Consider the following 25,035-nt stretch of genomic DNA (forward strand, 5'->3'; position numbering starts at 1 on the left):
AAAATAATGTTAGTATTTTTTCTTTACAATAAAAAATAATTAAATAAATATTATAAATTCACCTTTTTTAAAAAATAAAATGAAGTTTGATGTTGCTGTCCAAATAAACCATGAAGTGCAAGTGAGCCATTAGTTCAACGGTAATCACACCACATATAAGAGATATCATCCGCTCATTAAATCGTAGATTCGAATCATACCCTCTTGGATCCTCTCCAAACCCTGTTTTTTTTTAAAAAAAAAGAACTATGAAGTATGATCCGTGACTGCTTTTATATTTATAATCTCGTTACTTACGCGCAACGATTTCCAAATATATATTGATTGGCTCCACACACGCTCTTTCTGTTTCCCTCCGTAGATACGAGTCGTCGTTGAGAAAGAAGATCGAGAAATGGCGTCTTCTCCATCGACGAGCGAAGAACCGAGACAAGAACCACCACCACCACCACCGCCGCCACAACAACAAGAGGAAGAAGGAGTGAAGGAGTGCATACACAAGACTAAGACGATACAGTTCCTCGGCCGCACCACTCCTATCGTTCTTCAAAACGACAATGGACCCTGCCCTCTCCTCGCCATTTGTAACAATTCTCCTCCCTTTCTCTCTCTCGCGCGCTTTCGGATTCTTGTTGTTTATCTGTTTGGATGATTAGAAATTGCGGCGAAATGAAAATAAATTAATTGATTATATATATATATATATATATATCATGTTTAGGATATTAGGTTTGTGTTAATTTTTTTTTTTTGTTTCTTGAGGCAGTTGAGAGTTTGCCGCGGTTGATGAATTTCTGTGTCAGTTTCTTTTTCTGCTCTACTTAATTTAGTGTATCCATTGCTAGGGTTTGAGATTTTTGGAAGTTCAATTATGTTGATCAGTAACGATTGCTTTACAATTGTTTTCTGTTGGAACTGAATTGCTGTCAATCCACAATGTTTTTGTTTGTTTCTAGGGTTTCGTATGCCTATTAAGGATGTGATAATGAGTCGAATTTATAAGCATCTGTTGGTGGTTTCAAAACTTTGAGTTTCTTTTGGACATGGCGTGTGAGTAAGTCTTTTAATCATTTCCCTCTGCCCCTTTCTTCCTTTGTGCATCTTTAATTTTTTTCTTTGTTGAAAAAGACAATCTACCATCGTAGATTACATTCTTTTGAATTTTGTGAACAATCCCCTGTGATATGTATGGTGAACCCTAACACTTGGATTATTACTCCTTTCCGACTTAGGCTACATTATATTAAGTCAAGATTTTGGTTAGTACGATAACATTTGTAACCTTTTTTCCCTCAAAACTGGGAGATATATAGCCTAACAATTATATTAAGCACGGATAAGGATCCATTTGTTGGAAATTAGAAAGTAAATTCCATTGCTGATTGTTGTTTGGTCAAAGAAATTGGGATTGCATTTCGTGGATGTGAAAAGTATGATAGGTATGGTTGAGTAGACACTCTTTTGTTGGATTTTTTAAGCTTTTTTGTACTTTTTGCTTGCAGTATTTTTAGATTGTGTTATGTCTATTAATTTTTTTATTAGATCCTAAGAAGTCTTAGGATTGCAAAGAAATAGCACTTTTCCAGCATGTTTTACTTTTTTTTTTTCCTTTCTGTGCTAAATTATTGACATTTGAATTGCTGTGTTGGACTTTATTTGTTTCTTTGGATTATGGATTTGTCCCCATGGTCCGCGGTCTTAGTTCATTGTCTCTTAAATCTCTTTGATTGTTATGAGAGATAAGTGGTTACCTTATGAGAAATAAGTGGATGGTAACATTTTTGACGATATTTAAAGCACTATCTCAGTTTAAGTAAGCCATTAGGTCTTATTCTGTCTTGGAAATAGATGACTTCTTCGTTGATAGTTTAATGTATTTCAAGTTGTGGAGAATGTAAGATTCCACCAGCAAATGATTGTGTTTCTATACCTTTTTTTTGACTTGATCTGTATGATACCATGATTAGAGTGTCTGATGTATGTTGCTTCTCATCCAAAAACTTCTAGGATTATCTTATTAAAATAAATCTTCGATCTGGTTTAGCAGTTGGAATAACGTTTTTTTTATGAATAAATGTTAAGGAATAACTCTTTTCACACTAGAGCCTCTACACTTGTGTCACATGTCTCGAAACCCCCCATTGTTTATTGATGTTACCGAGTCCATTGCTTGCTCAGAAATATGTGTCTAAAGATTTTAGAAATAATTTGGAGTGTGCATAACTATTTATGTTGACAGTCATTATGGACTCGTGCAACATTATCTGAAGTTTCGGGTTTTTGAATAGGTAATGTTCTTCTGTTGAGGAATAATTTGAATTTGAGTCCAGATATAGCCGAAGTGTCTCAGGAGAAGTTGCTTTCTCTGGTTGCTGAGCGATTAATCGACTCCAACAGCGATGTTCATGTAAAACTTTCCAAATTGGTTCCCTGTAAAATTTCTCTCTTTTGCTCCTTTTAGTTGATTGATTAGTTTCTATTGTTATGCAGAATAAAGATGCTGGGTATGTTGAAAATCAGCAACAGAACATTGCAGATGCAATTGATTTGCTTCCACGACTGGCTACCGGGATTGATGTAAATATAAAATTTAGGAAGTTATATCTCTCTCTCTTTCTCTCTCCATTTGTTTCTTTGTGTTAAGAAATGATGAGGATTTATCTATTGATCTAATTAGAGTACATATGAATTTTGCAGGATAGATGATTTTGAATTCACCCGAGAATGTGCCATATTTGACCTACTTGACATTCCCCTATATCATGGTTGGATAGTGGATCCGCAGGTATGTTCTTTCAGGCCTTAAATTATAGGTTTCAATTTAATTATTAAGACTTCATGATGTAGGACAGTATAAGATTTGAGGTTGTTCTAAAAATTTTTGAATGAAAATTTACAGGATTTAGGGATGGTCTTGGCCATAATTTGAAAACCCAGGATTTTTCTGCAGTGGCCTCCTTTGAAATGGTAATAGGTTTACCTTTCATTGTAATCCAAGATGGTTTCAAAAGGTAGCTAACCATGACAGAGTTTCTAGAGCCGGTGAAAATATGGATAATAAATTGTATCAATAACAAAAATTGAAGAAAAATATCGATGAGGCTGGGGTCAAATATACTTATTAGTATTTTCTCCTAGATAATAATTTGATAGTAGTCTCATGACAAAACAATTCGGAATCTTGGGGAGAAATTTACTGTCACAAAACTTTCCTTTCAATGATACGGTGAATTTCTGATCAAGTTTTGGAAAATATAGACTTACTAATTCAAATAATAGTAAGGAGAAAGGCTTCTTTCTAACTCAAAAGCTTGTGGCAATGGCTTTCGGACTCTCCCAATATAATGGGAGGTGGGTGAGACTCCGTTTATCATACCACTTGATTGCGTGGTTATGTTTATCAATCTAGCAAAAAGATAGAAGTTTGTGTAAAATCAGTTAAGGATAATTGTTTACCGTACTAAATTCACTACTAAGATAGAGAAGATCCGAAATGATTAATCTTTAATTATTAACGGTGAAGGCTGTGATAATTGGTAAAGTTTCCATGATTGTTGAAATGACAGAATAATGAATGAGTCTTACAATTTTGTGCTGAGTTATTTTCTCCTTTAAACGCAAATTATAGGACTCGTTCAATAGAAGTTGAAGAAAATATGACACTAGTTAGAAATGAATGGCGGAAACGAATATATGTAGTGGATTTCTATTGATTTTCTCATACACTCATGTAGCCGACCCCAAACTTTTGGGGTAAAGGCTAGGACGATGATGATGATATGATGTTTTGAATGATGAAGTCGAATTTGAATTGTAAACCTGACATGACCTACGTAGCTCCTTGCATTTTTTCCAATGCTGGTGGTTTTTGACTTTATAAGGTTCTTGTGAACTATGTGTTGTTTAGGAATTTAGCTACCATAAGGCACTATCATTATCTATCAACAATTTTAGGTTTATTTTCCTTCGCTTTTCCAATTGTAGGAATAATAATTTTCTTCAAGTCCGTCTTTTAATACTCCATGTGTAAGTTCATGAGCTTTTAATTATCTGCAGCATTGAAGTTTTTTTTTTAATGTGTAAACAACAACATGAATTCAGCAAATCCACAAAATAGTCCTACTGATACCTAAATATAATTTGCATATTAAACACATATGTATGGGTGAGGGAGAGACAGTTGAATGGCATGCCTGGGACTTAGAAGTTTTTTAGTAGCATCTACCGCACCCTTCCAATTTTCCTCTCCCCTTGTCGAAGTTCCTCTAAAACCCTGTAAATTCGGTGACTTAATAGTTAAGTCAAAAGCATGGATTAATTTAATTCTCCTATCACATATTTTTGTTTTAAGGATATCCATAGAACTTGTCGATTGCTTAAAGACTTGATGCGCATAATACCAGGAATATGAATCTATGAGAAAATCAAAGGGAATATAGTGTATTCGTTTTCGCCATTTATTTCTATTTAGGATCATACTTTCATCAACTCCTATTAAATCTATATTCTTTCATATTACTTCAAGCCATGTCTTTTTAAGTCTTCCTATTAGCTTCCTACTCTCTCCTATACAAATTCTCGCGATTCTTTTCACCGTTGCACCGCTATCTCTTCGTTGTACATGCCTGTACAATTTTAAACGATTTTCCCACAACTTATCTTCAATTAGTGTCATTCCTACCTTAGATCTAACAATCTCATTTCGTATACCATCTTCCCTCACGTGGTCACACATACAACGAAACATTCGCATTTCTGTTATATGTATTTTTTGGATATGTTATCTTTTAGTATGCCTTCAACCTTTTCGGAGTCCTTCAGCCTTTTCGGAGTCCTTCAGGCGGATAAAACTCCGAATGTACTCCTCCACTTCATCCACCCGTTTTAATCCTATTAGCCACATCTTTACTAATGTCCCCATCATCTTGGAAACTCGAGCCAAGATATTTAAAAACCTTTACTTTTTGTTAGTTCTCTCCCATCTAATTCAATTGTTTATTCATTCCCTTGTTTGCTTGTACTAAACTTGCATTTCATATATTTTATTTTTAGTCCTACTTAATTTAAATCCTTTAGACTCTAAGGCAATGCCTCCACAACTCGAGTTTTGAAGTAATTCCCAATATTGTCTCATCCACTAGAACTATTTCATCTGGAAACAATATGCATCAAGGTACCTCATATTGGATATGTCTTCTGATTTCATCCATCACTATAACAAATATGAACGAGTTTAGTACCGACCGCTGGTGCAAACCTATTGTGATGGGAAATTCCCCTATAACTTCTCTGTTAGTCCTAATACTACCTATGGCTCCTTCAAACATATCCTTGATCATAGTCTCTTCTCTAAAATCCACCATATTACTTCCCTAAGCGCCCAATGATATGTCTTCTCTAAGTCTATAAATACTAAATAGAGGTATTTTTCCCTTTGTCTATATTTTTCTACAAGTCCCCCTAATAAAAAAATCGCCTCCATTGTGGATCTTCCTGGCATAAAACCAAATTGGTTTTTAGGGAAAAAAAATGCTTACATCTAGTTGTCCGGTTTTGGGAACTTGCAATCGGCTTTAGTAGTATAGTTTTCCACTTTCTTGAATATTCATCTGTTCTGACATTAGAATCCAGAGATCTGTTGAAGCATCGATAATTACGCCTAGCTGAGTATAATAGTCAACTTATCTCTATATGTATTACAATTTGTTACTATTAATATTAAAATATAACTAGTATTGGAACTCTCCAGTTGAATTTATTGTCAACTTTCATTAAATATATTGTCCTTGTTGGATAATTAATTTTCTTCTGGTGCTTGCCAGGATTATGAAACTACGAATGCCATTGGGTCAAAATCGTATAATGCACTTACAGGTGAACTTGTTGCCCTGGAAACACGAAATGCAGACCAGAAATGTAGCAATAATCCTGAAGAAGATTCCATTGATTTTGCTGCTGCAACTACTGCAACTCTTGGGGTTCCTTCTCCGTGCCTTTCAAAAGTTGGATCATTTGATGAATCTCCTCATTCTGTTTCTGATCGTAAAAACACAAGTAAAGAAGACCTCGAAGAAGAGGCAGAGCTTCAGAGAGCTTTGAAAATGTCAGAGGCTGAACCGCCTGCTTCAGATGTCGATTCTTTTTTGATCAACGCTGGTGAAGGGACCATGTCTGTCAGGTCGGGAGAAAGTACTTGTTCCAAGGAGTTCACGCCTTTAGATTCATTAGAGCAGCATGTTGGCAGCGAAAATCAAAGCTTTTGTCTGCCTGACCCATTCATACCAGACAATCACACAATTTCAAGCAATGGTATTAATAATGCAGCATGTTTTGAGACTATGTCGGCTGAAAGAGCATCTCTGCCTTCAAAAGTGAATTTAATTGAACTTGGTGTATCAAGTGATGCAGAACCTATAGGATTTGTCCCTTCTAACAACGCAGTTGAGAATAGTGGTACTGAGAAAGTGGTCCTTCCTGGAAAAGATAATGCACATGTGGACGAAAGCTCAATGGAAATTACACAAGGGGGTGAAAGGGTTGAAAACATCAGTGTTCTAGTGGCAGATGACCTAAGTGGATGTGACATAGTAGAAGCATCTCATTTATCTGCACAAAATGCAGATTCAGACTCATCAAATGACCGAAAATCATGCGCGGATGTATCTGAAACTATTACTTCAAGTGTTGATGACAGTGAACCTATGTATGAAGGAGAAGAATGCATATTGGATTCGGCCGCTGCTGTTTATGAAGACCGAGAACCTGTGTATGAAGGTGAGATGGTTCTTGCGGAACAAGCTGATGAAAGCACTTCGGCTGCCTCGAGAGTGATATCTAAGGATGAAATCACTGCACAACAAGGTAAGTGTTGTTTCATGACGCAGTAGTGGGACCACTATCTGCTGTAGATCATGTGTTTGTCAATCATATTTAGTATGTTTCTAAAGTTGCTTGAGCTAAAAACTTTACATATTTTTTGATTCAGGAGAGCTTATGAGGAACTTTCTTAGAAACAATGCTAGTCAATTGACCTTTTATGGGTATGTTGACTCATCTCTGACTGTAGATATTACTTCTGGAATGTATTTGTTGCTGCTTCTGCAGGCTGTAGCTTATTTTCCCCCCTTTGCAGGCTTTTCTGCTTGCAAGATGGTCTCAAAGAACGTGAACTCTGTGTGTTCTTCCGTAACAATCACTTCAGTACCATGTTTAAGGTCAACAACAAGCCGAACTGCATCCCAACCATCTAACTATTTATGTTGCCACTTATTAGCTATCCGTTAGACGCACTGAAGAATTCAAAGGAAATGTGTTCATTTTTTTGAGCTTCAGTCTTCATCTATGGAATTTCCTGCATGTTCTAATCTCCATTCAATTTGCAGTATGAAAGTGACCTATATCTCTTAGCCACTGACCAAGGATACATAAATCAGCCTGATTTGGTGTGGGAGAAGCTAAATGAGGTACATGTTTCCTTTACTTTTCTTCTATGCCTGGGTTGGTAGAAGAGGCTTTGTATTTGAGATTCTCTTACTAATTTTAGTATTGAGTTTAAATTAGAATGAATTGTATGCACTGTATTCTGGAAGTTGAACTTTTGGTTTTTTTTCTTTTCTTTTCAACGTTTTCTACACTGCCGTTTGTGTGAGGAAAGTAGTTGGTCTACGTAGACACGACCTTACTTGAAGATGGTTTATTTAAAACTTCATGTTGTTCATTGCTGAGATTTCTTGATAGAATATTTTGGATAAGAAAATTTTAGAATATATGCTTCCTAAAGCAATTGATTTCATTCTTCCAGAGGAGTTTTCCCCCCCGAAGTTGCTTGTATGCTTTTGCTTTATGTAAGCAAATGATTGAATGCTTTTTTATCTGCCTTCTTTTTCTACTTCTTGAACATGTTGTTTCTTGAAGTATGAGATGCTAACTTTTTTGCTTCTCATGCTTTCCAGGTCAATGGAGACACTTTGTTCATGATGGGTAACTTTAAGGAATTCAAGGTGGACAATCATGGAAATGATACCTGGGATGAACGAAATGCTATTGCCAATACTGCTGTATGTATCCAGTATCCTCTTTCATTTTTAAATATATTCAGACTTTCTCATTGTTTGCCTTTTGTTAAACTGATCTTCATTTTGCATGCTTCAGGACTATCTTGCCTCTGTAGGTGGTGCAGCACATGCGGATTTGGGCATAAAGTAAATATTCGAACTTCATTTTTTTAATGATTTTTAGATGTGAAATGCAGCAATAATTTATCTAATACTCCAAAAGAAGAAAGAGGTAGAAGAATGTACAGATACTAATAGTCTAATAGCTGATTTTCAGATTAATCTCACTTCAACCTTTTGGTTCTTTCACTCCTGCCCAAATTCTTTTGGTTTTTGCCTTTTCTCATGATATATTCTGTTCTTGCATATATAGACAAAGCTTTTGTAATTCATTTAAGGGAATTATCAGGCAAATTGGCCATTCATTGCCTTGGATAAACTTTGTACTTAACAGTGAATATATTGTCATGGCAGTTCTGATCTGCAGCTGGCAATAGCTCTGCAACAACAAGAGTTTGAGCAACAGCCACAACAACAGAATTTGCAGCAACAAAGCATTAATGATAGTTCAAGACTTGTCACAGGCCCCCAGGTAGGTTTATCTGTCTTATTCTTTCATTTTCCACCAAAAAAATTTGAACCATGTTTTCTTGTGTCCATGTTCTTTTAGTGGTTGATATTTAAATACTTTTGGTACGTCGCTAGTCTTGATGCCTTGAACTTTTAGTAACCAGTTTAGCATCTACCTTCTATATTGAGATACATGTATTTAAAAGTGCGTATGTAACATCAGACTAATGAAAAAACCTCCAAACATTGGTCCATGGATAAGCAAAGAATAAACTATATGCTTGAATTAACTAAATGATGTGCTATGTCATCCAAATGGTTTGACCTAGGACCATCAAACTCAATTGGGTGCCAACTAGTGGTAGGTCCAAATGTCAAATGGGTGGCACTCTTCGGAGTTGCATTCCAGGTTGTGTTGGATTAGATCTGGTGACTCGATCAGTATATAAAGATGTGGTTGATGGTTTGGTTGTACTCTTCCATTTGATTTATCTATTTTCTTAGTACTGAATATCAAGTTTGCCAAAAAAAAAAAACTAATTTTCTACCAATCTGCATGCCTGCATAGCATGTGGGTCTTTATAATTTTTCTATGTTAAATTTGGCTTATAGTGATTCACACACTCCCTTAAAGTTCCTTTTAGAGAGAGGAGCGGGTTCCACATATATGCACATACAATTCACCCAAACTAGACGATATGAGACATTTATTTCTTAACACCCTCTTCACTTGTGGGCCGGACGATCTTTTAGCCCAACAAATGCAACAAACAGGAAAATCATGACCCAAAAAACAGGTGGAGGTAAGGCTGTCCAAGAACACATCGCTAGGGGGCTCGCTCTGATACCATGTTAAATTTGGCTTATAGTGGCTCATACACTCCCTAAAAGGACTTACTAGAGAGGTGAGGGTACCACATATACACACATACAATTCGCCCAAATTAGATGATGTGGGACATTTACCTCTTAACATTTTATTTCAGTTGTTTTTCATTGTTTGGAGGGAGTAACATGTGGGTTTATAGTGGAAAGTCACTACACAGATCAAATGGCTGATTTTGATTCCTTTTCGAGGACAATATGAAGACTGAGCTACAGAAAATGTATGGATCTGAATATTTGTCTAACAGTTTAAACCAAGGAAGAAAAAAAGGGAGGAGAGATAGGATTGCAAGGTAATAGAGAGAGGAAGAGAGCAGTGAAAGAGATGGCAAAGACCTATACTGAAGATGACTCTCACTTGATCAAAGAAGGCTAAGAAAGATGAAGTCAGAGAGGAGAGAACCTACACCTGATACCCAAGTCGAAGTCAAAGTAGGTGATGTCAAGCGTGAGAGGCCCCCCCGTGCTTCTTTTTAGAAAAGTTGGAAACAGAAATTCCACGTTTCCGTGTTTCTATGAAAATACAACTCCTGCATTTTACCTATATGGTGGCTATACATCCTACATGAGTTTTTCACTTTTGCTTCAACTAGAACTAGCTTTATCTTAGATCATGCATCTTTGGTTTTGTATCGTATATTTCCTTTTGTTGCGTCACATTCACAGAAGGATTTCTTTTCTGCATTTATTTGTGATGCTTTTTTCTTCTGCCGGCCCAACATTCAGTGTTATAAAAGCATGCTAGAATAATTGATGGTGATTAGAATTTACCTGTTCGGTTAAAGATAAATACCATAGTATACTATAGCTAGATTTCAATTAGCTCTATTTCTATGAGATACATGCTCTGGTATTCCTGTCATCCAATATACTTAATACTCCCACTCTTTAGTATCACTTTCGATACTATAGCTAGATTTCAATTAGCTCTATTTCTATGAGATACATGCTCCGGTATTCCTGTCATCCAATATACTTAATACTCTCACTCTTTAGTATCACTTGCCTTACTTTTATAAGCGCATATTCTCTCCTACCTTTGTTAAATTTTGACTTCATACATACTTTCTTTGTTCTACTAATGTACATTTTAGAATTTAGGCTGCCCATGTTTTAAATTTTAATGCAATATCATTACTAAGACAATCTCATATGTATAAAACAGACATCATTGACTTCGTCCTGAGCAGATTTTATAGGCTCATCTTTCATTGTGACGAATAAGAGGTCTTAAAGCCAATCTCTCCTCCTCGCTTACCTTGAGCCTTCCACTCCTACTTCTAGGTTAGGCCGACATGTTCCTTTCTGGACCGTCGAAGGGAAAGACTCCCTTACTTAGTCTCCCTTTATTTAAATAAATTGGTGTTCGAAAATATTTTTCATATTTTCACATGTTTTTACATTGGTCATGGCGCCTCACACGTACTTGGTCTTCTTAATACAGATAATTAGATGTATTTCCTTCTTAAAACTCCACTACATCCTTGCCTAGTTTCTGTTTCAAAATGGAGGTCGTTTTATTTCGTCCTAATGTTTCATAAATCAACTTATTCAAAGTATAGCTTCCATGATGGATCCTTTTGACATAAATATCAGTCTCCTTGTGGCAGCACCTGCACTGTTGATAATAATGCTCTGCAATTTTCAGCATCTTACTTGTGGCAGTGTTTTGTAGAATGTAAAATTTTGTCTTGTATTCCTTTAATTAATTGGTTGCAGCAGCAGCAGCTCTGCTTTAGTTTTCTGCTGGCAAGCAAAAGGTTTAGATTTTGACAAAGGGAACTTTTTGCAGGCACCAAGAACTAGCAGTACTGGCAGAAGCTCATCCTCATCCCCCAAGCCCGATAGCAAGTCAAAAGACAAGTGTATTGTGATGTGAACGCTGCATCCTACATGCAGGTGGGGATTGGGGAGTAAAATGGTTTGCATCTTTAACCCCTCCCAGGCCAGGATTGGGAAGCCTCTCTCTACATCCCATGTAGCTCAGTGGACTCGGGTTCGAACCTTCGTCTCCTGAATTTATGTACAAAAATAATTTCTTCCAAAAGCATGCAAATATTTGCATTGACTCGGTCCTAGTATTTTACTATTTTTCCTGTAATCAATGACTTTAATCCTGATTACCACCCAAAATGTCTCACTAATTGGCTCTTAGTGTACTTTTGTGTCGGTCCATGACTCCATAGAGGATTCATGAATGATGGGGGAAGAAACAGATGAAGAAATTTTAGTGGGAAATTATATAATTAACAGAAGGCGAAAGGGTGACAGGACATATATACAGTGGAACCCACAAAGTTTAACAACGACGTATCATCTCTCTTGCAATCCCTCTGTCTGCACGAACTACTTTTTGGTTGTGGAGCCACTGTGTTTTCCTGGAAGTGTTATATTTTACTTTTATTTATTTTCGTTTTATGATGAAATCATTTATCTTAGAAAACAAAAAAGTCTAAATGGACCACTCTAAACTCTAAAGCAAGGATAGGTTTGTCTTGTAGCGGCCAAGGTCTAAAATAGACGACAAAGCTACGGCTGGGACTGTGGTTCCCGCTCTACTGTCCCCACCCTCCACCACTTTCCGCGCCGACGACGTAACGTATACTTCTCTCTCTCTAAGTTTTAACTGGAATATGTTTATTTTAATTAACATAACAAATGTGTAATTTACTAATTTGTAATAACATTCTTATTTCTTGAGTTTATTATCATTATTATATATTGTTATGACGAAAAATCGTCATCCATTGGTTGAGTGGCAATGACTTTGCGTGTCCCTGACTGAGGTCATGGGTTCTAGTCTCACCTCCTCCGAATATTTACAAGGAGGTGTGTGGGCTTCGTCTGCCCCTACGTGGGCTTGATAGTTTGCCCCTGCGTGGGCTTGATTTGTGCCTCCTGCGTGGGGCCTATTGACACCTGTACTTTCATAGGCTTGATCTGGTGGTGTGTCGTATATTGTGTTTGTACTTGTACTCAAAAAAAAAAAATCGTCATCCATTTTAACCATCACTGATCACAAATTAACATTAGGTATAGCTTAATCATCATTAATTTATCTTCTATTTGTTGTTGATTTTCGGTAACCCTGACGTGGCTCATGAAGCCTAAAGTAAGGTTGTGAAATTGTCATCCATCTTAACCGCCACTGATCACAAATTAACATCAGGTATAGCTTAATCATCATTAATTTATCGTCTATCTGTTGCTGATTTTTGGTACCCTGACGTGGCCCATGAAGGCTAAAGCCTAAAAGCAAGATTATCAAATCGGGATCTTACATAAGATCGATGGAAGGCAGGCAAGATCGAATAATAAACTCGTAAGATTTAACAAAAATTTGAAAAATAAATATAAAATAATACAATAAATTATTTTTATATAAATAACTAACACAATATAACATTCTATATGTACTAAAAAATTAAAATATCATTATTATTTACATATAGACATGTTAGTATGGCACAAAACTGTAATTTTCTAACACCTCCAAAAAATTATGAAAAGCAAGATACACAATCTAAACTACAATAATTATATTGCAAGTTGGAACTTATATTATATAGATTATCAAATGTCCAAGATAAATGAAGATAAAAAAATCATTTGCATATGTTCCCACATCCACCCAATGAAACCTTTTATAGCAAGAATGTCCTCATTTTCAGTATTATCTTTTTCATTGTTTTCATCAGTGTCTTTATTAACATTGTGATTAAAATCAATATCATAAAAAAAAAACAATCACTAAAATCCAAATTTCTCGAGCCGTAGGATGCTCTCCAATCGCTACCCCCATTATCCTTAACACTACCTTTAATAATTTTATTGTCTTCTCCTCCATATCTCAAAATCATCACCATCTAAATTGAAAAATATATCAAAAAACCCATTTTGTAAAATCGGACAGTAAATTCATACGATCTTATCAAAATATGATTTTTGAAACATTAAGATCTTTTACTTATTTAGGATCGTAAGATCATACGATCTAGATCGAGATTTTGATAACCTTGCCCAAAAGTTAAAAAAAGAAAGAAAGAAAGAGAGGAAAACTATTTGTTTGTTACAAAAAAAGGGCAAATTACTTGCACAATTATTTGTGACACAAAAATGGAAAAAAAGAAAAAGCTTTCTTGCTAAGCAACATTCCCACTACAATCAAAAAGAAACACGTGGGAAATGTATCTCTAGATCTTTCTCTCTCTCTCTTAAGAATTCAAATCTAACAAAAAAAACTTTGTTCTTTTTGTAGGATCCACATTATTCTTTTCATTCTATTGTGTAATGCATTGTCCTCTCCTAGTGAACACATTAGAGCATGTCCAACGCATGACTCAAAATAGGTAAAAACCAGTTTTTGGTAATGCTTTTTCATTTTAATGGCTTCCAACCAGTAACTTAAAAGCTTACTCATTTTCAGCTTTTCATTTTTGCTAACTCAAATCTCGGTGCCAAAAAGCATTACCTATATCTCAAAATTAATTTTTTATTGTCTCTGGTTCCTCCACACCAGACTCTTCGCGCGAATCCCCTTTGTTCACGAGAGTTGCTCCCGATTGCGAGAGTCGATAAACTCCTGTCTTGAACTCGTCATACTGAAGTCGCTGATTCGTCCTGTAGAACCACAGCAGCCTCGCAGTCCACCGGCCGGAACCACCCGCTTGCCGTAGAAAATCATCATTCTATCCACCGGCGCAACTCACCCAATTGGCACCATCAATCTCCTTCTTTGAGAGCTTCAATTAGACGCTTCTTCTTCTTCGAAAGATGATTTCTCTGCAGATTCATCAGGTGATGAGCCGAAGGATGAGTCGGACATGAGCTAGATGGTTGCGCTGCTTCCATTGAAGAAGATAAGGGCACAACTTTGCTAATATCTCAATAGACACGTGGCCTTATCTCACACATTTGATCAATTTTCTTTTCATCAAATGTTAGGACGCATGTCCTTATCTCATACACGTGGCCATGTTATTTTTAATTAATATAAATATTTGAAAATTAATTACAGTATAAGTTATAAAATATTTTGATGAAAAATATTTTAAAAAATTAATTAGATAATATATAAATATTTGAAAATTAATTACACTATAAGTTATAAAATATTTTGATGAAAAATATTTAAAATAATTAATTAGATAATATTAAAAAATTGGAGGTGGTTAAAGTTAGTTATGTTAAAAAATATTAAAATATTTGATGTGATGTTAAAATGGGGTATATGATTGGAAGGGTGTTAGAAAATTGATAACCTATAACTGCTTTTTACTTAAAATAAGGAAGTTGTGTTACTCAAAATGAGTAAGTGGGTTGGACTTGCTCTTACAAGATAATGATTTTTATATATCAAAAATATCCCTCAAACAAATAATATACTAATAATATCCTAGTTTTTTTTAAATATTTATTATTCAAAAGTGATATGGATCCCAGTAAATAAGATCCCAGTAATCAATTATGTCCCTTGATTGATGTGCATCAGGTTTTGTAGGCCCCCTATACTTACATCAATCAATGGTCAAGATTGGTTGTTGGGATGACTGAGATTTGATCTATACATTTTTGTTTATTATTTTAGGTCTTTTAGGATATAATATGTCTTCTTCTTTTTTTAAGCTTTTAGAAGTCAAATATTCCGTCCCACAAAAGGTGCTCTTCATTGCATAATTAAAGAAAGCAATAATGCCATATAATTTTGGGTCTATTGATTGAATGTGAAGGTGACTTATCATACGGGTGAATGCTGTCCTATCAAGATCTAAACCAGGAGACCCACTACTACAATCCAATCTGTAGGAATTGTTAGAAAAGGCAAATCCCTTGTGATACATCATATTCGGCTCGACTCGGTTATTGATAAAGTGAATACGTTCATCATTTCCTTAAAGGATTGAGGAGAGGTTTAGTGTAAAAAAAAAAAAACTAGACTTCTTCAGTGGACACCCTTAAACATCATATTAATATGACAATTAGAAAATTATTCTTTTTTAAAAAAAATAATAAATTTCAGCACATATTGCAATTAAAATGAAACAAAAAGAATTATTTTTCATATCCATAAGATTAATCTGATGGTTAGGGGTGTCTATCGGAGGAGTCAAGTATTTTTTGACACTGGATCTCCCCACAATCCTTCTTAAAATATATCTTTTGATTCATAATCGTGGTGTAAGATGTATTCTCTATTCCGGTCAAACAATATATGAAATAAATCATCAAATTAAAGTAATACAAAATATTATTTTGGTGGTTGGTGACTTGTGTGTCTTTAACATATTTGTAAGGGTATCTTTAATATTTTCCTTTATTAATTTCACGTATGCCGATTGCCGACATTGAAAAATCAAAAATAATAAAACGTAAAAGAAAAACAAAACAAACAAACAACAAAAGTGAAAAGCAAGCATGCACCAACAATGGAGGCACAGAAATTGAAATCTCAACCCTCCATCAGCCGACTTTCTTGATTTAATTATATTGTAAATTAATAGAGGTTGGTATGCTTGTGCCTTTTTCTATTTTATTAAATTTTTTTTGGTGCATGCGTGATTTGCGGGTTATTATGCGAGGGCATTGGCCTATAAATTTATGCAATATCAGAAATCTACACCCTAAATAATCAATGATATTGTCCATTTTGAGATTCCAGTTCTCGTAAATACATCGGATTACCCTCAATGGTTTGTTCCTCCCAAGTCCAGGAAAAGACCTAACTAATTGTTTAAAGATGAGTTTAGTCATATATACTCATCAGAAGACTTGTGTCTTACCCCATCTCGTGGAGTAGAGGCTATATCACCGAATTACTCCAATACCATATCAGAAATCCACATTCCAAAAACTATCAATTATATTGTCAGCTTTAGGGTTTCGATTCCCTGTGGATACATCGAATTATCTGCACGGGTTTATTTCTTATGGACCCAACAACTAAGCTAAAACCCAAGTTACTAAGCCTATGAAAAGACCTGATTGTTCAAAGGTGGATTTAGTTATAGATACCCATTGAAAACATGTGTCTTACCGATGTTGTATTATATGTTATTAACACTCAATGCAGAGAAATTTTCATGTTACAAGAAAAAAAAGCACTACAAAAATAGGGAGCAAACCCACAAAGAGAAGAGAAGGAAGGTCCTCTCTCTTAATTTATAATTCCTACTTGATCATGACAATTTTTTATGAAAAACTAGGTAGACATGGTGAGGATGTGGACAAATTATATATCCTATGAAGAGTTGCTTTTGTCAATGTCCCAATCTGTGCCTACATCAGTTAGCTAGTTTGATAAATTTTACCACATAATTAACTAAGAGTTTAATTTAATTAACTAATGACCAAGCCTAACTAGATAACCACAAACAGAATTGGTTCAATATAAATTATATATAGTTATAACAAAAGATATTCTAGCTACTACAAGAACCAAACATATGGCGGAGCTTATTTGCTGTCAAAATAAGTTAGCTTATAAGCTGTGAAAAATAAACTAACTTATAGGTTGTGAGATAAGCTGTCAGGTGTTTGGCAAAATTTATAACATTAGCTAGCTTATAAACTCTAAAAAAGTCTATTTAATTTAAAAGATAAAATAAAATTTTTTATAATATTATATATAATGTTATCTTAATAAAAAAGAAGAAAAAAAAATGAAAAAAACAAACATAAGCTCTAAAATAAGCTTCAATTTAAAGCTTATTTTTTTTGAAGCTTATTAGAGCTTAATTATAAGCTAGCTTATAGCTTAGCTTATGTGGGTTGTTTGACAGAGCTTATTTTGAAGCTCATAAGCTAGCTTATAAGCTCCAAAATAAACTATACCAAACGGAAATGTATAATATATATTAATTCCTTCTCCCTACCAAACAATTCTCTAGCCACTCTCTTCTGATAACCCAAAGTTAACAAACTTATTTGAGCCAACTTACCTATTTAATTAATTCATATTATATTAAGATCCCAATAAATAATCAACTTTATTATTATTTTTTTTTTATTTTTCTCTATTTCTTTCATCTCCAATAGCCCCTAATTTATACCAGCCCCCTCCATCTTTTTGTTCAGACGAGTAGTACTACAACCCAAAATGTTCTCTCCATTCAAGTGGCACGTGCGATACCAACGCATGACGAAAACAACAAAGAAGATCAAACAAATGTTTAATCAGCAAAAAGCATTGAAATCCATCAGATTTGAGAGAAAATTCTCTAGGTTTTTCAATATATTTCTCAAATTCAATAGTCAATGATCACTAGGGTCAATTACAACCCTAACAAAATGAAAAATATGAAAGTATAAAATTATTACAATACCCTTGGAACATAAAATGTTCCATTTAAGAGACTAAACGATGTACTTTTGTAAAAATAGGGCAGGGCTTGGGACATCACACCTAGTTTGGATCACCATATCAATCTAAGTCACCCGATAGAATTTCGTGCAATTATGATAACGTGACCGTTTTCAATCCTACAATATAACAAAACTAGTCCTATATCATATACTCATTGATCATAAACAGCAATGTAAGACCCCTAAACATCCAACCACCCAGCTGAAGGGGGCTTTAAAATTGAGGTAAGAAATTCAGGAACAAATCATTTTTCTCCAAAGATTACTCCTCTCGAGAAGTCTCTCAAAAGACAAAGCAAGAGAAACTTTGAAATATCTCTCTCTCTAACTTTCTCTCTTTTACATATTCATGTAAGACCTCTCCATATCCCTGCAAGTGATGCAGAAAGTTTTGTTTCTCAGATCCCAATATAAACACCTCCCTCGCTCTCTCTAACTTTCTCTCTGTTCTCTCTCAATTAAACAGACAAGGGAAGGGGGTGAAGGGGTTTCTCTCGCCTCAAATGCAAGAAGCGGCAGGGTTGGGTATCATGGGTAGTGGTGGTGACGTCTCAGATGAGCAGAACCACCATATGAAGGCGGAGATAGCCGCACACCCACTATACGAGCAGCTCCTCGCCGCCCACGTGTCGTGTCTCCGCGTCGCGACTCCGATCGATCAGTTGCCGCTTATTGACGCCCAATTAGCCCAGTCTCACCACATATTTAGATCTTATGCTTCTTCACACCATGACCACTCTCTCCCCCCACATGAAAGGCAAGACCTTGACAACTTCTTGGTATGTGATGACCCTTTTCTTTTCTTTTCTCTACCTTTTTTTTTTATGAAAAAATTGAAATTAAATTTGAGTTTGGGATTTGGGATTTGTTTGGTTGAATTAGATTTGGGGTTTGATTGATTGATTTATGTGGGTGTTGGGCAGTCACAGTACTATGTAGTCTTGTGTAGTTTTAAAGAACAGCTGCAACAACATGTCAGCGTTCATGCCGTTGAAGCCGTCATGGCCTGCCGGGAAATAGAGAACACTTTACATGCCCTCTCAGGTTTTATTTCCCACTCTCTAATTAGCTTGTCTCAATATGAAAATGCTTCAATATTTAAAAATTAACTATAATATATTGTTGATGTTTATATATGTGAGAAATTATGAACTAATCAATACAAACAAAATAATTATTTGTTTGCTTGTTTTTATTTTTGTTTATGTTTATTTGGGATAATGAAGACGAGCAATGCTACGTATTCTCAATTTATGACTTACATTTTACCCTCAATCTCATGTGACATGTGAAATAGTCGTTGATTATATACACATATAAGTCCCCTTAACATGAATTGGGAGTGTCAAGTATTTTCAATATTGAAAACATGACCAATTTGGGTTTGTTGTAATATACCAATACAACACCAACAAACATATATATATATATATATATATTAGTTGGTGTGAGGGGTGGGTGGGTTTTGGTGTGGAGGGTATACCAAGCACAACAACCTATAAGGTTGCACTGCAAAATATCATGATTAAATTACACTAGATGACACTTTTTTTTATTTCTTTTGTGAATATTATTTGTAGCTTTGTGAAGATATATAATAATAAATACATTGGGTTAAACCTTTGACTATCATAATAATTTAAGTTATTTGAAGTATCTAACTGGGGTGAGGGAGGGTGTATGTTAGAATTTTAGATCTCAGCCATTGGATTGATCCAATGGCTCAAATAGAAACCCGCAATTACACCCTTAGGAGAGAAAAACTTTATATATATACACACACATAGATCTCACAAATTTAGAGAGGAGTAGTCGTGTTAATAAGTAATTGATTACATCTTTGTCATTGTATAGATGTAGGGATATATTTATATATTTAGTAGTCCTGCCTAACTAATTGAAAGAGATTGAAGAGTTAGTTAATTGATTCATTAACTCGTAGTGTCTAGAAATTGAAGTCTTGAAAATAACATTATACTGATAAGCAATCGAAAATGATATTTGTCTTAGCAATTGGGATTCCAGTGATCCCAGTTGCTGAGGTGTATGCATCACATTTAAAGAGTATGCGATGGGCTCCACATGCTCTTTAATTTTTGATCATACACCTCAACAATTGGAATTATTGGGACAAATAGCACTTATGAATCTCTCATAAGCAATTCACCCATATATATTACAGGCTTACAGTTGAATAAAATTTGTTCTTTAAACAAAGAAAATGAACTTTGTTTTTCCACCACTCGTTTTAATTATAATTCATGTTTTAGGGATCATTGATATATAAGATGTATTAGGGTGATTAAAGTGAAGGAAGCCTTAAGGCGAATGAAAGGGAGTAAAGTCATGGGACCTAATAGAATTCCAATTGAAGTATGAAAATGCGTAAGAAATGTAGGTATAGTACAGATAACTAAACTATTTAGTCAAATTATTAAGACTCGTATGATGTCTGATGTAAGGAGGAGAAGTATTATAGTACCTATATACAAGAAAAAATGTGATATTCAAAGTATATAATTATAGGGGCATCAAGTTTATGAGCGAAAGAGTTATGGAGCGGAGATCTACCATGTTCATAAACTAATTTGATTTTATGCCGGGAAAATCCACAATGAAATTAAAGCCATATTTTTGTTTAGCCGATTTGTAGAAAAATATAGATAAAAGCAAAAGACATTCATTTAATATTTATAAACTTTGAAAAGGCATATGATTGGGTGTCAATGGAAGTAATGTGGTGGATTTTAGAGAAAAGAGAAATCTAAATTCGTTATATTATTATAATCAAAGATATCTACGAAGGAGTTTTAGATACTATTAGGACTAATGAAGAAGTTACAATAAAGTTTCACATCACAATAGGTTTACACCAAGAGTTGAGACTAAACTTGTTCCTATTTGTTATAATGATTGATGAACTCACACGATATATTCAAGGTGAGGTGTCGTGGTGCATGTTGTTTGTGGATATATAGCTTCTGTAGATGAAACAATATTAGGAATTAACTTAAAACTTGAGAATTGGAGGTAAGTCTTATAGTGTATTTAAAGGATTTAAATTAATTAGGACTAAAAATAATTTATGAAATGTAACTTTAGTAAGAAAAGTAACAAAAAAATAAAGTTTTAAATATCTTAGCTCGATTTCTAAGATTACAAACACATTAGTGTAAATGTAGTTAATATGAAAATGAGTGGATGAAGTGGAGAAGTGCATCCAACGTTTTATGTGACCAAATGATTCATTTAAGGTTAAAGCAAAAATTTTATAGGTCAATTATACGACTCGTGATGATGTATGATTCTGAGTGTTGAGATATTAAAAGATAACACGAGATAGCAGTGCAGTGGTGAGGAGAATGAAAAGAATTTGTATATGAGAGATTAGGAAGCGAAGAGTAAACCATAAAAAGATATGGCTTTTGAAGTAGTAAAAAAGGAAATGCATTTACTTGGAGATAATAAAAGTATGATTCTAGATAAAAATAGATTGCGAAAATAAATACACATAATAGATTCCTGTTAATTTTCTCATATACTCATGTAACTCTTGAATGATGATGATAATATATATATATATTTGTCACTACATGTGTTGGACACATTTAGCCCAACAACATTCTCCAATCTCATATTTGTGGGCCAAGTTTCTAACTTGATATAAGCCCAACCTAAACAGTCATGGGCCTATATCTTTCAAAGTTTTGGGTCTTCCAATAATTTCTAAATTAATTGGCCGTCTAATTATGTTTTCAGGGGCAAGTCTAGGTGAAGGTAGTGGTGCAACAATGTCGGATGATGAGGATGACCTGCAAATGGACTTGTCTTTAGATCAATCTACAGGTGTTGATGGCCATGACATGATGGGATCCTTCGGTCCGCTCATTCCAACTGAATCCGAAAGGTCCCTGATGGAGAGGGTTCGCCATGAACTCAAGATCGAACTCAAGCAGGTACATATATACGTTATCCAATATTAGAAACAAAGAAGTTTTGGTTGGGATGGTGTAATTCTCCTCGCATGAGCTTTCGTCCGGTCTCAATCGATGCCAACATGGAGTGGGTTGGGTTGGGGATCCAGTTTAGAGTTGGGCCAATTGTTCGGTGGACTTGTTAAATTGGGGAATTCTCGGTTGCAAAAAAAAAAATCAAATATTAGAACTTTCGAATTTTGTGTCTAGAATGTCATTGGCTTAATTAATTGTTAATATACCACATCGAAAGATGTGGGTATATAATACCCTTTTATAAGGGCAAGCCCTCCACTTAGTCAACTTGTTTGGGTCTAAGGAGAGACAAAGTCGTGCAGGCTCGATATATCTATATCCACAGGAAACAAACAACCCAAAACGAACAATATTGTTGATATGAGTGGGATGAAAAACGAACAATATTGTTGATATGAGTGGGATGAAATTTGCAACATTAACTATGATTGATTTTGATCAGGGATTCAAATCAAGAATTGAAGATGTGAGGGAGGAGATATTGAGGAAAAGAAGGGCTGGTAAACTACCTGGTGACACCACTACTGTCCTCAAAAACTGGTGGCAGGAGCACTCAAAGTGGCCATACCCGACTGTAAATAAACTAACTCCTAACTTGTCCAAATATATGAATGTTGTATAAATTTTTGGGTCAATGAAAATGCGTAGTTATGTATATGACATGTTTGTTTTTTTTTCAGGAGGATGACAAGGCAAAGCTGGTGGAGGAGACAGGGTTGCAGCTAAAGCAAATCAACAACTGGTTCATCAACCAAAGGAAGCGAAATTGGCACAGCACCTCCCAATCCGTCACATCTTTAAAGTCCAAGCGCAAAAGGTAGCTACAGATGAATATATATAAAGGAATTCTCTAGTGCGGAGTTAAAAATAAGCACTTAAAATGCAGATGAATTAATGTTTTATTATAAACCAATGGGTTTTACTTGTCATTTCACTCTAAAAAAAATGGTCCGCATTAGAAAATTCTTTTATATATATGGAAAGACATGGATGGAGAAGAGAAGCCTAATTAGTATTTGAGTTGATATGGTAGCATTTTATGAGACATCGTGGGATATAAAGATAGTGTAAGTGAGTGAGTGATAGCTAACACCCCTTTTACAGAATTATAATGTAACATAATGTCCAATGTGTAGTTAGAATTTGTAGAATATTCATGTCCTTAACAGAGTAATGATACACCAATTATCATCCTCCCTCCTTTTGATAACTCAATATGCTTTTATATTTTTTCTGTAAATACATCGGACCGCGCGATTTTATTTCTCTCTGGACCGTCTCATTAACTGATACTTGAGCCTAGAAAAAAGACATGATGCAAATGAGAGGGGATGATGAGCTTTCTCTTATAGACCCACATCACTTGGCTTAACCAACCAGTGTGGGACAAACAAGTCATAACAAATGGGCCAGAGAACATTCCTTACTTAGACGGGTTTGGATCAGGCTTGAGTTTGATTGAGCCTTTGAGAGAGAACGAGTTTGAACGGGGTATAATTAAATGTATTTGGGCTGCCTTTTTACAACTTACAAGTTCGAGATGTATTAGGCTCATGATAAGTTACGCATCATTTATCACCTGAGAAGTAGATTCAAGCAAATGTGATTATTAATAGAATTAGAGCAATTTTTGTAGGTGTTGGTTGCAAAGCATGAAATTAAATGAAAGAGAGGGTGCATTGTGTATTTTCCATGAATGAAGGGTCTTACTTGTGATGCAATTGAAAAGTGTGTAGTAGAAATAAAAAACAGCCGGGGGTGTATGTTTTATTGATGCGTTAATTATTTTTTTTTATGGGGACTTTATACAAAAGACAAAATGAGAGAGGTTTGTTTTAATAAGAACATGTCAAAAGAAATTTAGAAATATGTATTAAAGTTACAAACTTACTAAAATGTGCTTCCTTTGTCTTCTTCCTTCTTATTCTTTGCGCCTCCATAGAGGAAGGTTGTTATGGTTCCAGAGGAACGAACCATCAAAATGAAGCTTCATGAACGCCCTATCATCATTGACCGTCGATGATCACTTGAGTCACCGACAAAGCTTGGTGAAATCATGGACCACTATTTGAAAAATACTTCGATCCAACCAACACCGACGACCAACAACACCAACAATCAACTCCTAGGACTAAGACGCATCACTTCTTTTTTTGCCTTTTTCTTATGGTTCTGGTTATAATGGATGGATCTATTAATATTTTGTGATCTATTAATATTTTTGTCTATTTTGGATCTATTGATATTGTATATGTTTAATATTTTGTATTTTTGTTCAAGTTATTAATCTTCATTGCTCCATTGTAGCGATATTACTAAATGAAAATTTTGTGTTCTAGTCTTCAAACAGATATAATAAAACAAATAGCATATTAGCAAGTCTAAATAGGATAACATATCAGTATATTCAAGATTCAAATATATCACAAACAAATAAAAAAAACACAAAAATCACCGCAAAATTGCCGAAATACTTTTGTGATGACAATTGAAGGAGAATAACAAGATCTACAAGCCTCGTGGTGAAGATGAGCATATCTATATTCAAATACAACATAATCGGAATAAAAAAATCACAAAAACACCATAGAAATTGTCGAAAATACTTATGTGATCACAAACAAAGTAGAACAACAAATGAAAAACGAAAATTCATAGATCAAACCATGTTTCGTTAGATCTCTACAAGTCCTTTGGGGAAGATGAGGATATTTTAGACAATAAAACAAGTTATTTTAATTTTTTGTCATTTATGAAATAGTGTTTTAAAGTTTATGTTTTTATTGGAATGAGAATGAGACAAAACTAACACTATGGCTGATTTATGGAGAATTTGGGAATTTGGGCACGGTTCATGCTGAGGATGCAAAAAGTACTTGTGAGCATTAGGTCATCAAGTTGGAAATTGATAATTTTTGCAGTGATAAAAAGTTACATTACCTTCCAAACAAGGAGTTCTAAATTACATACGAGCAAGATTAGACAAATCTTGTGTCATTTTTTTTCCAAGACTCAAACTACTAACCATTAAACTCATTTAAATAAATCTTTTAGAATCACTGTTTCCGTGATCTTGCAATCCTTCCATGTTAATTTGGAAGTGAATAGAGATTCATAGATTTGCATTAATTAGAAATGAGTTTATTTTTGATGTA

The 25,035-nt window shown here is 34.7% G+C and overlaps 2 protein-coding genes across 4 annotated transcripts; both read left to right on the plus strand.

The window, feature by feature from the left end:
- The first annotated feature begins 219 nt into the window (after nucleotides 1–219).
- LOC119987198 (ubiquitin carboxyl-terminal hydrolase MINDY-1-like) lies at nucleotides 220–11,818 on the plus strand. Of its 3 annotated transcripts, XM_038832015.1 has the most exons (13): nucleotides 443–584; nucleotides 957–1,054; nucleotides 2,289–2,407; nucleotides 2,491–2,577; nucleotides 2,698–2,785; nucleotides 5,823–6,861; nucleotides 6,986–7,040; nucleotides 7,133–7,214; nucleotides 7,383–7,463; nucleotides 7,953–8,057; nucleotides 8,152–8,201; nucleotides 8,529–8,646; nucleotides 11,302–11,388. In XM_038832015.1, exons 3-13 carry the CDS (start codon nucleotides 2,400–2,402, stop codon nucleotides 11,386–11,388), a joined length of 1,800 nt encoding a protein of 599 aa, XP_038687943.1. In that variant the 5' UTR covers nucleotides 443–584; nucleotides 957–1,054; nucleotides 2,289–2,399. The 3 variants fall into 3 exon arrangements, with proteins under 3 accessions (XP_038687942.1, XP_038687943.1, XP_038687944.1); XM_038832014.1 differs by lacking the exon at nucleotides 957–1,054 and having other exon boundaries at nucleotides 220–584; nucleotides 2,491–2,597; nucleotides 11,302–11,818; XM_038832016.1 differs by lacking the exon at nucleotides 957–1,054 and having other exon boundaries at nucleotides 560–584.
- Nucleotides 11,819–17,949: 6,131 nt separating this feature from the next.
- LOC119987021 (homeobox protein HD1-like) lies at nucleotides 17,950–23,080 on the plus strand. Its single transcript, XM_038831723.1, has 6 exons — nucleotides 17,950–18,095; nucleotides 18,337–18,649; nucleotides 18,794–18,914; nucleotides 21,630–21,826; nucleotides 22,323–22,454; nucleotides 22,561–23,080. The coding sequence occupies exons 2-6, from the start codon at nucleotides 18,374–18,376 to the stop codon at nucleotides 22,699–22,701; spliced, it is 867 nt and encodes a 288-aa protein (XP_038687651.1). The 5' UTR covers nucleotides 17,950–18,095; nucleotides 18,337–18,373; the 3' UTR covers nucleotides 22,702–23,080.
- The last annotated feature ends 1,955 nt before the right edge of the window (nucleotides 23,081–25,035 follow it).

Source organism: Tripterygium wilfordii, chromosome 20, assembly GCF_013401445.1.
Source record: "Tripterygium wilfordii isolate XIE 37 chromosome 20, ASM1340144v1, whole genome shotgun sequence".
NCBI classification, from domain to species: Eukaryota; Viridiplantae; Streptophyta; class Magnoliopsida; order Celastrales; family Celastraceae; genus Tripterygium; species Tripterygium wilfordii.